At 35.9% G+C, this 18,329-nt stretch overlaps 1 protein-coding gene across 6 annotated transcripts in view; it reads right to left on the reverse strand.

Annotated features, from left to right (window-relative positions):
- shank3a (SH3 and multiple ankyrin repeat domains 3a) overlaps positions 1 to 18,329 on the reverse strand; it is a 134,296-nt gene that overhangs the window by 87,259 nt on the left and 28,708 nt on the right. The window contains exon 1 of one of the 6 annotated variants that reach the window (XM_037978420.1): positions 14,507 to 14,881. The exons of the other annotated variants lie outside the window; for them this stretch is intronic. Within the exon in view, the coding sequence (XP_037834348.1) occupies positions 14,507 to 14,593 (87 nt within the window). The 5' untranslated portion in view covers positions 14,594 to 14,881. Of the gene's footprint in view, positions 1 to 14,506; positions 14,882 to 18,329 lie in introns of those variants that run through there. 6 annotated transcript variants of the gene reach the window in all.

Genomic DNA, 18,329 nt, shown 5'->3' on the forward strand with positions numbered 1-18,329 from the left:
GGCACACTTACAAAATACATTCAGTGTTAGAATCAATAATATTTTTCTAATAAACTGGTTTAAAAACTAATAAAATGCTAGTTGAAAATGTTTTATTTGCATAGATCCAAAACCTTTCCAAATTGAAAACATTTAGACTTTAAAAAAAAGTAAAACAGAAATGATTATAAATCTAGGCCCTAATTTTTATCAGTCATGGTCCAAAAAGGAACAGTAATCAATCATTTCTTTTCTGAATGAGTAACATTTATTCAATTAAACTTGGTAAATCTATATAAAGTATGGTCATAAAAATAAATCTCAAAGTGCTATAATGTCCAGGTCAGTTCACTTCATTCCAGTTCAACATGTCTAATTTAAATCTAATCATAATCCTGTTCAATTTCACATTATAAAACTTAGTGTATGACGAATCATTCTATGCCAATATGTAAGAAAGTTGTCTGAAATACAAGCCCACTTGTTGAAATATCACGTATCATGTGCTTCTTCTGGGTCAGTGCCACTTGGGTTCAGTCGTGTCAGTGCCCACTGGAAGCTGGTTTGACTTTCAAACCTTCAGAGAAACTATTTGCAATTCAATGAGCTTCTAGAGTCACTATGAAGCCACATTACTTGGCAGCAACACTATTATTTTTCTGTATTTTCTTCATTTTCATTCATGGAAGCTTGTCCATGAAGAGACAATAGAGCCTGGCAAAGATTTGCAAGTGGGATGAAAGACACCTCCACAGTAGTTTCCTGCTCTGTTTCATTCATCCTTCTGCCAAGCAGTCTTTTACATGTTCAATTCAGTAATCCTTGTATCTTTTCCAATGGCTTTCCATTAAGAGCAACATGTTTTTCAGAATATTAGGATGACAAGTTAAATAGACTGAAGAACAAATCTAAGCAAAGGTCCACATTATAAGTATAGCTTTAAGTGAAAATGTAAATTCCATATAAACAACAGTGTGCCAACAAATGGAGGGTGGGGGGGAAGGACCAGATTCAAGACAAATCTTTTAATTAGTAAAATCTTTCTGTTTTTCCAGACACAGGAAGAACATCTAGGACTAGGACTGTGCAAATGCTTCACATGATCTTGTGAAAAAACTAGAATGACTCAACAATGCTTTACATTTTCCCTTCAAGAAGCAAGACCTTCCAGTATGTTTTTAGGTATTGAGCAGCACCTCTCAGTCCTTTCTGTAAGTATTTTAATGTTTTGTTTGAACAGTTGTTGCTGTTTTACTCCTTAAACAAATATCTGTCGAGGCTTCCCTATGCCAGATACAGAGCAATGCTGATTTCACAAACTGCACAGAAACTACATAAGAACTAAAAAAGGATGTGAACGATTCACAAGAAAAAATCATATTAACTTCTCAGGATGTCAACTCTGTAACTGCATGACGTCCTGTCTGAAACCACTGTGTTAAGCATAACCCACTAACACAGAAATGTCAATCAATCACACCAATGGGGAATATTGATGGAACTGATGTCTACATGGTCTGACAACGTATTTGCTGACAAGTGTGCTCGGATAAAAAAACACAATTATTGCTTAGGGGAAAGTCATTGAACTTGCCCTACATTCTGTTGAGCAAAAATTCATTTTTATCAACAGCTTTCAATAAGATAACTAAATATTTCTTCTCAGGTGATGGTTCCAAGCTGCATTACAGTAAAAAGAAAAAATAAGAGACAAATTTGATTATGTTCTGTATTCTCCACAACAAACTCCACCAGCAAATTAAAACTGGATAGAATTTCACTTACATTTGCATGGTATCTGTATATAAAAAGCTTCACAAGACATGGTCCACAGCTTCAACAACATGAATTAACTGGTAAAATCCAGGAACACAAGTGTTCATGAGCTCACACTATAGGGTTATACTTACATCCAAACTATGCGAAAAAGCAAGTCAAATTTCCATATTAGCTGTTTAGGAGCACTCCAAGAGAAATGACATGTAATATTTCAAAAATATAAAAATTAATTTATCGGGTGAGACCAGATAGCTATTGAAATGTGAAGATTTTCAACATTTATTCAAGGAGTCTGTTCTAGCAACCACATTACATCATGTGTCGTCACATGATGTATTGGAGTACACTTCGGTCTGAAAAATCCTCTATATATCAGTAACAGTGACATTCAAAAGACCTTCATACAACAGACATTATCTGATAGAAGAGTTGGATTAATCACGCCTGCCAAGATTCTATTAAACACTGGAAATGAACGACACTCACTTACAAATAAAGTTAAGCATCCAGAAGGAATAGATCAATTTGGATGTTACTTGGTACAGATTTAGAACAGTGATGGGTATGTAAATAATTTAATTTGCAAGAAGCTGGCTGTCTTTGAAGTAGTGCCATGATCAGGAGGAATGGAGTGATGAAGACTGGAGTATCATGATCAGCAGAGAGAGGACAAATCTTATCTGTGTTGTGGTGAGGGACGGTGGCGTTACTCCTGACGTCACAGTATGATGAGCCATAGGGTGTGACTTCAGGTCACCTCTGGTCATAATTAAGGGAACCCTGATGGCACAGTGTTACATCAGTGACATACTGAGTTTGAATGCTTTACGCTTTCCCAAACAGCAACTTGGTACAGTCTTTGAACAAGAAAAGGTCCTTTCACACATGACACATGGACTGCTGGCATCATGTTTAGATCGTCCCATTACCAGACACGTCCTCTGATCTTTCCCCAGTTGAACATGTGTGGGATCAGCATTGATGTCAACTCTGACCTAGTGCAGATCTGCTGGACCTTAAGGGCAATTTAACAACAGCTCTGGGCTGAATTCGATACAAGAAAGGATCAAATCGCTGGTTGTATCCAACTTTAAGGGGGTGGCACCCCCTACTTACATGGAACCAGCTGTGTGACCATACTGCCAACTCCATTTGGTCTGAAATGGTAATCACTGCAATACAGTCATATGACCGTTCAACAAGTGCAGCTTCCTTTCATTTCCACCACTCATTTTGGGTTGTTAAAGATTTTTTTTGTCAGTGATTGTAAATGCACAGATAGAAAGGATTACTTCTAACCCAGAGATTTGTTTTGAACTCAAAGGCTAATGGAAACCTACACTTATGTCGAGTTTTCAGTTTTTATTTAGTTTTTTTTTTAAAGCCACTGATGTGTTGGAAGCATATAAGTTCAGGGTGTTCTTTTCATTGTAAGCTGTGCTGTTGATATTGCTTTTCTTTAAAAAAAATCACATTTAGAAAAGCTCCTCAGTCAAATATCCTGCCTTTAGTACAACTCAACAGAGTTACAGGAAGAGCTACACACATCTCCTGTTGGCCTTTAGATGGGGACATGCTTTCAGTCCTTTCATACTAATTTGTGTTCATCGAGCACATGGTTCCACTCCTAATTCAGCTTTTCAACATGATTACTTGTACAGGAAGAAAATCCCATATGCACTTTGAGCCGGTTGTCACAACATATAGCTTGGGATGTTTTCTGTCTCACCTCAATTTCACCTTAAATCGCATTCTTCCTTCTAAGCACTAAGTGTTTTGGACTGGAGTGATAACAAAGCTGAAACTTCACAAATCTACTGTTGGGGATGCACAAAGGGACATGTTCACAATGCCACAATTAATTGTTTAGTTTAAAATTCAAGAAAAGAAGTGTAGTCTTCTTTCAGTCTGTTCAAGTTTTTATATTTTGCGTGTTTAGACAAATCTCCAAACAACAGCTATTACTTTTCTTGACCCTAAACTTTGACTTAAAGTTCAAAACAATGTCAGTGCAGTTTTCTGTCATGAAGATGAAGTGACCTTGTTGTGCCAAACACAGAAGTAAAAGGGGAAGAAATCAAAGAAAAAGATAGTGGATAGCTGAAATAAGAGAGAATGTGTTTTCCTTATCTGTAAGAAAAGTAAGAGAGAGCAGCAGCTATTACTTTTCTAGAATTTATATCAATTAATAATTGGTAAAAACCAACAAAAAACTTAAAAGGTAAATTGATGCATGAAATAATGTGTCCTCATTTGTTCCTCATTTGATTTTTTTGTGTGTAACATTTAATTTGTATTATCCATAATAGGAGTATTTTAATTTTGACTGAATAATAGTCCGTGGACATTTTCAAAAACCAGATTTATAAAGATTCTTTATATGTAATGTAATAAACTGATTGTAGTCTAGTTGTTGGCAAATTAGCAGAAGTAATGTACCCATTTTGTACAATCTAAAAGGCATTAATTAAAAAACACGACTTGATCAAAGTATATATCAGTAGCTGATGATAGTTTTTTTCACTGTAGTGGAGTTAGTTAAGTCAATCTACCACACAAAACAATGGTGAAAAATGACTAATATCTGAAAGAGTCAATAGATATTTTTGCTTGGTGTAATCTTTTACTAAGTCCTTGCAGCTTGCATCATCACTTTAACTCTATCGTACTCTGGGTTTTAATTTATGTCAATAAATAAAGACATTTTTAGCTTCTTCTCAGGATGTAAGTAAGCTCTTGGGTACTGTGGCCCAGCTTCATTATTATAAGATCCGCTGCATTTAATTTAGGCAGTACAAAAAGCAGAAATGGGTTTGGTTATTAATTCGGGATTCTAAATACTGAATGCATTTTGTCTCCTTTAGATATGTGACTTTGTACAGAATCACCTTTAGGTGGCAAGTAGTAAGTAAAGTTGCGTTCATTTCACAGGAAAGAGTCTTGTCTTCTTCAGCACTAAAACAGTATATTTGCTGCTATCTGATTAAAACCTGGGAAGGCCCAAGATACAAGGACAGCAGAAGCCCCACATTGCAGCTTCGTCATTGATCCTTTTTATATTTGGGCAGGCAGACTTATTTAATTTAGGGCTAAATATCTCATGTTCATCCCCACGTGACTCATGCAGTACTATGACAAAACCTGGGTACTCTAATACTTTAGCTGGTTGCCAAAATATATTCAAAGATAGTTATTCAACTGTAAATTTCTCATATTCTCACAAAAATTAGGGAAAAATGTAATGTCTTAACCCTTCAATATATAGAAATTTCTGGACAATTGACCAAAGAACCTGTTTCACTGACAAATGTGGGCTGTTTTTAGTTCTGTCTTTATAACTTAAGCAAAAACAGGTCTGAGGTTGTTGCAGAGAACCCAGAACATGTGGTCAACAAAGGTCCTGATGCAAGTTAAACAAAACCCATCCTTAGACTAAAAAAACAACAATAGCAAGATCATTACAATGAAACATCAACAAAAATAATAAGCTGACAAAATTGGCAATAAAAAACTCCATTAGCAATAACTGCCCAAGTAAATAGTACTCTAAAGTAACATAAATGTATTATTATTCAAGTATATCATACAACTTCACAAGGGCAAACACACAAGATGCATAGTTTCATTTTGCAGCTTGTGATGAAACCTTAACAAGAAACTCAAATTAAAATTTGCCAAACACATTTTAAAAAGCAATTCAGGTGTAGAGCAGAATGTTTTAGACAAATAAGAGTTAGCTGACTAAGAAACTAAGTTACCAGTTTTTATAAGTGTTGGAACACAGAGACAAAAGCAACCCATGTTTAAGAAAACATTCTTCTTCTTTTGCTAAGAAGACTTAGCAAAATGTGCTAAAGATTTTTAAATACTGCTTCATGACGTAGATTTACCATGACTTCAAATGCATTGCAAAAGTTTAGAGATGTGGACAATTTGACAACGGTCAAAATAGTTACTTAATCTCAAATTAACTAGACTGTTTATTTTAGGGAAAGGAACTATTCTGATAACAGTAAATACAAAAAAAAACTAAGACACCAACAATAAATCAAAGCAAATTAACAGCTATATTCCAGTTACCTGACAGTCTTAGTTACTGTCTAGTATTATTACCATAATCTTTACAAAAACCACAGCTTTTAACCCTAATAGATTGTTTTATGGAAGTAGTGCAGCAAAAAGAGGAAAACTGGGAAAATGTAACGATGCATTGATGTTTTATCATCAATTCTGATAAGAATATTGTCCACATTTAAATAAAAGGTACTTGGGCCTTTTTCCAAATACCTAATGGCTGAAATTCAGCAAAACCTTTCTTTGCTGAACCCTGGTTAAGGTCCTTTATGTCTCCCTGGTCATTCACACATCTTTATCAACAACCTCATCACATTGTTACCACTCACAATAACATGAGTAACATAATAACATAAGTAGGTATATTTCACCTGGTAACAGTAAATTTGTATGACAAAATTGTCTTCCATTTGAGTACCATTTCAGCAAACTGCAAAATTTAATCAAATTACAAATAACCATAATTAACAGCAGAAAATCCTGCAAATTATCACACAAATTTTAATTACTTGTCACTGCTGATTTCTTCATTATGTCAAATTATCCAATTACATTTAACCCATTAAAAGACTGACAGCACTCTCTATTTAGAAGCCATAATTAATAAACTCCTGCCCCAGTAAGTGATGTACATTCCCTCAAATTAGAGATGAAAATCAGTCCTATGTCTCCCGCTATATTATTACATACCTGTAATTATAATGTGATTTGATAAAGAGCTATCATAGCAAAACAGTGTTTTAGTGCTTCTCATTTCCTCACCTAACTGTAACATCACAGATAAATGTAAAGCCCTGTGTAAACGTTTCAGACAGGTGTGAGAAACAAGTCCAAAATGTATATTTTAACTGTTTATTTTTAGCAAATAAAGCCTAGGCGTAAATTCAGACTGGAAGACCTGCTTCAGCCTCACCTGCATCTAATCGCTGCGTCGAGCACCTCCACTCCAGCCCATCAGCATCAGACCGCGCCTCCATCTCAGCCCATCAGCATCCGACCGCGCCTCCAGTGTATCCAATCAGCGAGCAAGCCTTCGTTTAAAAGGACTTCCATCATGGCCCCATCCGTTCGCCGGACNCGACCTCCACCACCAGTGTCCGGCCCGGGGAAGACGCCTCTAATGCTCAACCTGAGCTTCTCCTTGAAGCGCATTGCTATTGTCGACACTTGCGTCTTCTGCCGAGGTCCGAGCGCCAAATATCTTATGTCATTCATGTCAAATAAAACTATTTAATTGCAGCTTCTCTTTGTCGTGAGTCTCTCCAGGTTGAATTAAATGTAAAATGAATGAACAGAAAAAAAAAAGTCAAATTGGTATTTAGCGTGACCACCTTTGGCCTTCAAAAAAGCATCAATTCTTCTGGGTTTTTGAAGGAACTTGGCAGGAAGGTTTGTGTCAAAAGTTTTAAAGAACTAAACAGTGATCTTCTGTGGATGTCGGTCAGCTCAAATCCTTCTGTTTCTCCATATAATCCCAGACACATCTGGACTCTCGGCTGGTCATAACATCACTTTCAGGACTCCTTGTTCTACTTTATCCTGAAGATAGTTCTGAATGACATTGGTTGTATGTTTGGGCTCATTGTCCATTTGCAGATATGCAACTGTAACTTTACGTTTGAAATTATGTTTCAAATAAACTGCTTTCTGCCTGATGATGCTTTGAAAATAAAGGGTGACCAAACCAAATAGTTTTATTTATTTATTTATTTTTACTTTTTTAATTAAATCTTTTTGCATTTTATAAATTAATAAAAACAAAGCATTAGAATTTATATATATATGAAAACCTTATTTTATATAACATTTTTCACATCAGCCTGAAGCTTTTACACAATGCTATATAGAGTCCTATATCAACATTTTCCTAATTAAATAAATTTTCGTTGCTTACACCCCTTGCCTGCAGCAAACTGTGCCACAGACAAATTTTAATTACATTTAAATCTTGTCTTTTGGGAGAAACCAAGACAAAAAGCTCAATGGGTCATGTGGATGCTCCGAGGAATGTCAGATGTAAGGTGGGAGCAAAGCTCAAAAACTTGAGACAGTTTTGGTCTGGCACAAGTGTAAAAGAAATGTTTAACACCAGTTTTATCACTGACCATTTTTTTTTAAATAAATGTTGCAGTCAAATAAATTCCCTCATTACTATTAAGGTCTATTGGTTTTAGGTGGCATAAACCTGAGTGATTAAAATGCTTTAAAAGGAGTCAAGACCCACTGTGTTATGTACTCAAAGCTGCCCTTTCACAGGGTAATCCCTGATGGTTGGCAACAAAGTAGAGGAAAAATCTTTAATTTCATTCTGGCTTTAAAATTACTGAGTCACATGCAGCTCCTTTTTGCTTTGTGCAGAAAATTGTCACTAAAAAAATGGACATCAGCTGATACTATAAATTTAATTAAATTAATTACAAGTAACCAATATTTTTAAAATAAGAATGCAGTGAATAAAGTACTTAAGTCAAGTAAGAGCATATATTGTCTGATGTTACATTTTTCAATAAAAAGAATTTCATTTTTTGTGTTTAGTCACAGTAAGAAAAATGCCGTATGTCTTATTGAGCACGGCACGTTTCTCGTTTTCACTCTATCGACTTTTGTTGGCAATCACTTAAAGTCTGGAGGCTGATCAGGCAGTCCTTGACCTCGAGTCCCCCGCAACCCCACCCCCCTCCACATCTCCCAGATGTTTCAGAGGCTGTCCTGCTGCAGGGCGTTGCATTTTAATTAGACACACATCTGAACAAGAAACAACTCTTTGTTAAAAACGTGCAGTTTCTGAATAAATATTCTCATGCCTCCACTCCTGAAACTGTTTCTAACAGCAGCAAGAAAGAAATATATAGATGAATCTGTTTAGCTATGCACATTTACACAGCCGCATCACACTCACTGATTGTATTCCCCCCACAGTTTTTCAAGAGAAAAATGGGTTCTGTCATCATCTCGTATCAATATACATTTGTTCAGTTCTGCAAATGGAAATAAAGGGAAGCAGACAGTTTAATCTGTCAGCATTCTAACTACATGAGAGGCAACAATGAGTCAACAAAGATACTGTGCATTGCAAGTGTTGAACCAAAACAAATGAAAAAGAGTAGAAACAGTGAGGTCTCCTTTATATTGTACCTTTTACTTGAGTCAGGTTCACTATAAAGCAAGAACCTATTTTTGAAGTCAGGGAGGTAAAAACAGTAAAATGGTGCAGCTGGTTTTATTTGTCAGTTTGTATTTATTATAGAGCATGAAGGTCTGGAAGCATGTCTCTATTAAAAATGCAAAGCAATGGTGAGTGGCAGAAACAAGAAAGTGGAATGAATGAATGATAAATTGCACAATTCTAAGGCAGGGAGAAGAAAAAAAGTGCCATAGACTACAGAAGAGTCATAAATAACATTTTTGATAAAACTTCCAATTTCTTTGACCCACAAACATGCCACACAAAAAAACAAACCCACAAAACTCAGTCAAGTTGAAAAATGTCTAGCAATCAATCAATCAATTCACTTCATTTTGGTAAATTATCAACATTAAACAAAAGAAATAAAAAGACAATAAACAAACCCATAATTTACCAAAAAAGAAATAGGCTGAAGCAAAAACATATTCTTGCTTACCCTACTTAAGTGCCTAACAACCTACCAAAATATCTTCACAATACCTATATACATCTAATTAACAGTGTAAGATTTTATCAATTTACATTTTAAAGCTCTTTTAAAAGTCACCAAAAAAGAACATAACTTAAAATCATCATTTAAAAAAATGTAAAATTTAAAATAATTTAAAATCATCATTTAGCAAACTAAAGAAAGGTACCTTAAAGTGCACAAATAAACAGATCTAAAAACACAAATTTACTAATGAAATACATTGCAGCAGTGGCACAGGTACAGTAAAACCTGGCTTATAAGAATACAATAATTTTTAATTTAGTTTTGAATACTGAGAAATGACAGGTTGGCTGACAAAAAAACAAAAAGAACTAAAACTACAGTGACGGAAAATCCAAGTTACAATTATACTACAAACCATATTTAAAAACAATATTTAAAGACAAATTTGGAGGTTCAATGGATGATTTTTTAGTTTGCTTTGAAAGACATTTACTTGTTTGCCATTCCCTTTGCCAGCTGAAGTACCATTGATTAACTTTCTTTGTTTAATGTGAGGGTTTAAACTACCTGGAGACACTGAGCTGCTGCACACAACCTCATCCTTGTTAATGCCGACTGGTAATTCTCGTTGTGTCTCATAAGTTTAATAAGCCATTTACTTTGACATTCATCTAGCGTATTTCTGTTAGAGCTTCCTGTCTGTCAATTAGGCATGTTTACCAGAAAACAAATATGCAAATATCAGAATATTCAAGCATGAAAGGGGAAAAGTGTAATGCTCTCAGCAACAAAAAGGCCAATACTTTGTATGGTGGTGTGGATTTGATCTGAGGGAATAGGATTTTCTGTAAAGGGAATCTTCTACTTTTACTGTGGAGTAGCAAAATAAATCACTGGCTAATCCAATACATCCTTATGCTCTGGGCCAGACTAACACCACAAAAAGCAATGAAAGCTTTAGCATGAAATATACTGGATTTATTTACACACAAACACAAGCACATGAAGACACACTTAGCAATTTATTATTTAGCATACTGAACTCATATATTTATGATGTATAAATGTAGTGAAAGGCCAGGTTAGAACAGTGATAGGGTGCCGTTACCATAGAAACAACAAACATCATGCACCGAAAGTGTTTCTGGAAGGCAGGCAATTCACTTTTATACCTCCCTAGTGAAGGTTTAGCAAAAAACTCTACCTGTTCTCATAGCTTGCCTGTTTTCAACAAAGTCATTAACACCATAATCAAAATATATATTCTAAAATAAAATAAAAACTTTCCTCTGAATTCATTTTATTTAGAGTTTGTTAAGTGAGATAATGATTATCTTGTTTATAGGCTTGATAAACTGTTTATTAAAGTACCTAGACTCAAGAGTTTTGCTAACAGCTTTAGGAACACGCAAAAAAAGGATGGTTACTTTATGAGTTGCTTCAGCTACTACTAAATGATCAAAATTAGGCAAATAAATCAAAGGACACAAGACAAAAATTTTTGTCCTTCATTCCAATACATTAACATTTCTCTTATGTGTCTAGAACCAAGATAGTGTACTTTCTGTCTAATGGCACAACATGATTAAATCAGGATTGTTATTGTATTATTGGACTAACTACTACTTTCATATTATGTAACAACACAAAATATGTAAGTAATTCTGTAAATTAGCTAAATTAAAGCAGACAAAATTCTTCACTACAAATATCTGTCGTACATGTTGTTCCACATGATGGACATCTATACAAAAACAATGTCTAGAATGAACCTAAACATCCCAACAATAGCAGTAAGGAGCATTTAGACCTGATCTCATGGGTCATTAAAGCAGTAAAAGTGTTATGTCTAACCTCTGTAGTCCAGCTCCTGGTAGCTCTCTCTGAAGGAAACAGCATGATGCTTTCTGAGTAATCCTTTTCAGAATAATATAAGTTTTAGCTCAGTGTAATATCTCGTTTTCCTCTTGATGAAGCGCTGTTTGGGCCGGCAGAACAGTGAAAGCTTTCTGAAAGGGTTGGCTAAAGGCTGGAACAAAGCAGGGTAAAGCCACAGCTTCTTTCCCACTCAATAACAGTGACTAACTTGCAGAGCACAGGGTTATTGTATGGCACCCCCAACACATTCTGTTGTACAAGCAGAGACAAAAACGTGTAAGCGCACAGATGGATGATGGCAGTATAGATTGTGTTAGATAATTAAGCTTCATGAGCTGCACGAGAAGTATTGTAGTTTACCAGACATTATATGACATGGTCAATATAAAACATCTATTGTAACTCAATGTTTCCAAGCTGATCATACATAAATAAAACCATTTTTACATACACTTGTTGTTTAACTGATTGTATATTGACAATTAACTAAGAGTTAATATGTGGACTGAAAAATAATTTAAGAACATCGTCACAAAAAAATGACAACAAAACTCTATTGTTGCTTGTACACATGGCTGTCTTTTTGTGTGTTTTTGTTTATAAGCAACGTACGTCAGACTGGATGAGGGGAATGCATGAAGTCATCAGAATCAAAAAGTCCAGAGAAAGAAAGAGCTGAATCAGGCCCAGTCATGTGCTTTCTAACTGACACTACTACACAGAGATGCAGACAGTGGAGGGGGAAACTGGAGGATAAAATACAACTAAACAAAACAGCGGTAAGCCTTATATTCAGCCAAGTAAAACTTGTGTCAAAATAAAGCTGAAAATACAACAGAAAGGCTCCTGCCTCAGATTTGATCCTTGGCAGTAAACATGCCTTTTGGGCTACAGGGAGAGAACAGATGAGGGCAGCCAGCAAACTCCAGGCTAAGACAGAAGATGTGTGGGCAGCATATTTATGCAGCTTGATGAATATTAGAACTCTGTTGTACTTCATGCCTTCGTGACACCTGATAATCATCTGTTTACACAGATTGACTACAAATTCTCCAGTTGGTGGAATGTACATTTCATTTTTATAGTGAATTCCACACAACTTTGTTTTAATATACTATACAATGCAGATTTAACTAAATTTAGCTTTTAGTTTACCCCTTGCAACTCTGTCAATGTAGCACAGGGAGTAAAGCAGGAGCATGAGTGCGTCTCCAACAGTTAACTATAGTGACAATGTAAAAAAAAAAGAGTCAATTAAAGCTATATGCTGGTGGTGGGAGTAGCTGGTTGTGTATATTTGATTTAATGTAGAACTTTAACATTTACTGCAATAAGCATCATCCAAATGTAAATATTACAGCTATAAGAAAAAACTGGAATGGCACCCAAGCTGCCCATGGGATTCAAGCAGTTCATGGCTAACAATTCAGACATGGCCAAAGCAAAACAAACAAATGAGAGAAATTCTAACAATATACAATTAGGGCTTTTATGTACCTATAAGTTTATTCAATATAATACTTGAAGAGCACATGGAAAAGTAAGTATCATCTATACTGCAGGGAGAGTGATTGGGCATGTCACAAGGAAAAGATTCCCACAAATCTGTGTCACTAAACTTTTTCCAATGTAAGTTATCAAAATTTTCCCAGGCCCCCTTGTTTTGCTGATGATGGAAAAACTTTGTGAGACTTTCTGACACCATTCATGATCAGGGTGATGCAAAGTAATTACATTGTAAAGCATGACAAAGAGACCTAACAAACAACTACACTTAATTAATTTCCTGAAATAAGTACAACAAAAAGCTTGTACATGGAGAAATACACAGAACTTACTGCATGTATTATAAACCGCCTCAAGCTAGAGTTTCTACATGGCCTGGTTTTAGACCATACACAACGAATCACAATCAATCACATTTTTAAATTCCATCGCATCATCGTTTCCATCCCAACTCCCTTATTTACACACCTCATTCAGTTTATGCAAAAAAGTAAAGATGGGAGATAAGGCATATAGTTGTCATGTCTAAAAATGACAAAGCATGATACAGCAATGTCTTTTAGATATGGTTCAAAACATAATAAAACAAATTTCCCTTTATGTGCTTTGCGTTTAAGATGTCTATAATGTACACTATCTGAAACTGTAAGTCCATAAAAACAACAGAAATGACATTGGGTCAAGCTGTGACTTTTAATATCACATAAATTCTATACATACTGAATCAATAATTGACCTAATGGGGAGATGAAAACATGAGCCAGGCTGTCCGGCTGTGCAGCAGCTCATGTCAGACATTCTGCAGGGCATCCGGCTGACAGATGCCTCCTGAACTCTCACTGACTGAGACTGACAGAGACTGACACACTAGTAGCCACACTTTTTATACTTCACAAAAATACACAGTATAATAGGTTGATCGACTGAGTCAAAACGATTGCATTAGCACAAATGTTTTACAGCTTTTTCTGTCTCTCACACAATCTCCCATTGTAAGGGCATCTCCATGAGGAAACAGCAGCAGCAGGTTAAAATGACAATGAGACACATACTGAGTGTTATGACAGCTAAGTGCAAAGACTATGAGGCAACTTTTGTCCTGGGGAGATGCTTTGACAGGCACTCTTACAGATATAAGCATGCATGAAAATATTTCCATTCACACATGAACTCAAATGTGCACATAAACACATTCCTGAGATGGGAATCTTCAGATGTACATAAATGCCACGTATGAACACCATAAGGCAGAACAAATGTTACTATTACTTCCTCAGAAGATCAAAGCTAAACACTTTCTTCACATTAGTTTGACACACATCCTACTACATATCAGACACAAACACTGATAAAACACACTCATACAAACTGATTGCAGCTGTGAATAACTGAACCAGAGGAGAAAAAAAACATTAGCATTCTGTCAGGGTTTCAGATAAGACTGCACCAGCTCCTCACACAGCCAACATGCAGCAGAGCATAACAACAGAACGGAAGCCAAACAGTGACTCAAGAGCTTAGACAGGTAGTCGAGATGGGATGGGGAGTATCTGTGTATAACGGGAGGAAAAGTATAAAACAGTAGGGAAAGAGTGAGGAAAATATGTTTTTAAACCTAAATTAGTAGCTGAATTTAATGAAAGACATGCTAAGAGTAGTCAAAGTACCTTACTGTTGAGTCTGGCCTTTCTAGCTTCTTCTGTTTTTCTCTCTTTCTTTTCAGCTCGTTGTCTCCTGCCCAGAACAGATCCCATCTCACACACACACTACCACATCTCACATGTAGTCCAGTAGGTCAGCTACAGTTTTCAGGCCACAACATCCTCCACATGGCCATATCCAGCCCCTCTTCTCCGCCTCCTCCTCCTCCTCGGCTCCTCTCCTCTTCTCTTTCACTACCTTTTGTCTTGTCAAAGTAGCATGTGCAGACTCACATGGTCACTCACACAAACACTCAGCCAAACCAACAGGCACTCACTGACTTCTGTACATGCACAAACAGACGGTAAGGGGTGATTTTGCACAATGCTGGGGGAGAGAGAGAGAGCTACAGAAGAGGGAGGGAAAATAATATGAGGAGAGAAAGTATAAGACAGAGGGAGGGACAGCCAGATGAGGAAAAAAAGGAGGAAGAGTGGGGGGATGTTTAATCACATATGTGCATATATGTAAATATATTTAGGTGAAAATACTATAAAATCTTTCATTTTAGCTGCCATGCATTAACTATCTTTTAGATGCTAATAAAATGCTCAGGGGTTCTGCAATCCCATAACAAAATTACACCTACAATGAGCTACATTCTTTGTTGTAGTTTTATTAAAATTGGAAAATAATGCAGGAATTCTCATTCATAAATACAAAAAAAAAAAAACTGTTACCAATATTTCAGAATGTCAGTGTAGGAGGAATAGCATTACTCTGCTATGCATTTTATGAAGAGTCTATTGTAAATGAATCTTTCGCTCTTATCTTTTTTCCCACAGAGCAAGCACATTTTATACTTTGATACTGTGTGTGATTTCACAACACATTTAAGATAACAGCGTATAAAAATTGCTTTGGCTCCAGTACTGTGCTCCTTGGCATCCATGACCATTTTATGAAATAGTGCGTTATTAAATGCTCTCTAATACTCTTTTGCCTCAAGCTTCTTCCACCCTCTCTTATCTTCTCTAAGACCAACACGCCCATGGCTTTCTTTCCCAATTATATAAGCAGGATACCTATCTTTCTATTACACACATCTGCACCAATGGATCAGTAGGGTGAGCTCAGGCTTTATTATTCTGCTCCAGTTAAATAACACATCACTGTTATTGCCAGTTATTGCTCATAATACACTGAAGACAGAATGTGTTTGGAAAGTTAAAAAAAAAAAAAGTTCAGATGTTAAGCAATCATTCTGTTTGGTCTAAATATTTAATCTAAAAGCCTTTTGTCATTGAGAAAGAAAGCCATCCATCACATGACTGATCACCCAAAACAAAAACCTTCTTGCATGGACTCTTTTCTCCAAAGTATACTATGAAAATGTTCCACAAAGCTACCATGCATGATTAACCAGGACAGTATCAGGACGGTGAGGTCCAGTTCAGTGAGGCAAAGGGAAAAATGAATGGGAAATTCCTATCAACTATGACCTGATTTTAAACTTTACCCTGCAGCAAATGAACCCCATGGTAGCAAAGTAGGCTAATGCTTGACCTTTGGTTTGCTCACCAGCTCTGTGTGGGATGAATAGTGAACATAGTGACTGCAAAGGCTGTGGAAATTAACTGTTACAAGCTTTCCCTCTTAACCCTTTCAGTCATTATGCAAGAATAAATTTACATTTTTATTTTCTGAAAAAGAAATTAAAAAAAGATACACAGCAATTTTGTAATTTCTTATAATTGCTTAGTAAAGCAAAAGTTTCCTTAAGTAAGTGTAAATATTATTAATACCATGACGAATACCTATGAAAATCTTAAAACCACAAAATTTATTGATTGACAGTTCTTCAAAAAATCAGAATTTTCAGTATCATCTTTGTAAATAATCCTGATGATTTATCGGACATTTGTTTAACCTAAATTGTGAGTGAATTGATCCAATTTGCTGAACACTGTTGAAAAGAAGGAAAAAAGAAATTTCATCTTCTTTCCTTTTTATGGTTTTATGTATCAGGACATAAAAATAATCTCATCTTGTTTTAAAATGATTCAAATTTAACATCAAGTCAACAAAACGCAACAGATTTCATCATGCTGTTATTTAAAAAACAAAGCCAAAATGAAAAAGATCCGAGTTTAAAAACTAAGTTCCCCCTTGCTGCTTTCTTAGGTTTTAAGAGGTAAAGTAGCAGCCAGGTTCTGTTAATCATATGCACTTGATTAACTGATCCTCATCAATGTGTCCACCTCTAAAGAAGCACCAGTTTTGGCAGTTTGCTTGTCTGGAGCATACAAGCATGTGGTAACACAATGCCGAGAAGGAGAAACTACAGCACCAACCTCAGAGAAGGAACTGATGCTGCCAATTAATCTGGAAAGGGTTAAAGGTCATTTCCAAACAATTTGTGAGACCATCATTCTACAATAAAAAAAGATTATTCACAAGTAACACAGCTGCTAACCTTCAGGAATGAACGTCCAGCTAAGTTCACCACAAGATCAAATTGTGCAATGGTCCAAGAAATCACAAACAAACAAACAAAAAAAGGTCTATCCCAGATTCTACAGACCTCAGTGAGCATATTAAATGTAAAGTTCATGACAGCCTTTTTTAGAAAAAGACTCAACGAGTATGACTTATTTTGAAGGGTTGCCAGGAGAAAATCTCTTCTCTCTCAAGGAAAAACATAAAACTTTCTGAAGTTGCCTCTAAAAGAAGAAGATTTATGAAAAATGTCTTTTGGACAGATGAAACCAAAGTGGAGATGTGTGGTAAACAGATCATGACCTCACCTGTATAAAAATGTAAAATGTGAGGCCATCAGTCTTACGGCTAAAGATTAGCCCAAATTGGGTCATGAAACAGTGCAACGATTCCAAACAAATCAGCAAATCTTTACAGAATGACTGAAAAAGAAAAGAATCCATGCAATGGCTCTGTCAAATTCCAGATCTCAACCCAAATGAAATGATCTGATGGACCTTAAAAAACTGTACTAAACAAATGCCTGCAAATTTCAAGGAACTGAAGCAATGTTATAAAGAAGAGTGGATCGAAATTCTTCCGCAGCCACATGTGAGACTGATAGTGTCCTACAGAAAACCATTACTTCAAGGTAATGTGTCTAAAGGTGGTTCTGTAAGCTATTCAATCATGTGATGGACTTTTCACACACAGCTTTTTCCATTTTAGCTGTTTTTGTTTTTTATTGTATGTTTTTCTACACTTGAGGTTAGATTTGAATAATTTTAGAGCCTAGTAAAGGTCAGATCATTTTTATTATGTCCTGATACGTAAAACTCTAGAACTGAAAGAAAGTCAACTTTATTTTCCCTGTGACTGTATGCCTGGTGGCTTCTTTGTGATCAGGTAACTTTGTATTCAAGACACACAGTCCAGTAACAGCGGGATAATACTATTGCCATTTCTTGCATTTGCTGAGGTAAATTGCCACCGTTATCCTTTCCAATAAGACTGCTGTTCTTGATTATTCACTGTTAGAAAATAATTATTTCAAACAACATTGTGCTTTCAGCAAGCCACTTACACTTTCTCGTTTTTATTCTGTGATACAATGTTAGCTGCAGATATTTACACTCTTCTGCTCCATCTGAGATTTTATTTGTTCCACTTCCACTAACCTGTGAGGCAAACCAAGTAAAACAAAATCTTTTTTATAGGTGATTTATTGTGTGAAAATACCACTGAAATTGCAGCTGGGCTGAACTGATCTTGGTTCTGCATGCCACGTAAGTACCTCTCACTCACACTTTGATGTATGAAAGCAGAACAGGAGCAGACAGAGGCAGTTCTTACCAGAATGGTTAGATTAGA

The sequence above is a fragment of the Kryptolebias marmoratus genome, linkage group LG11, assembly GCF_001649575.2.
Source record: "Kryptolebias marmoratus isolate JLee-2015 linkage group LG11, ASM164957v2, whole genome shotgun sequence".
Taxonomy (NCBI): domain Eukaryota; kingdom Metazoa; phylum Chordata; class Actinopteri; order Cyprinodontiformes; family Rivulidae; genus Kryptolebias; species Kryptolebias marmoratus.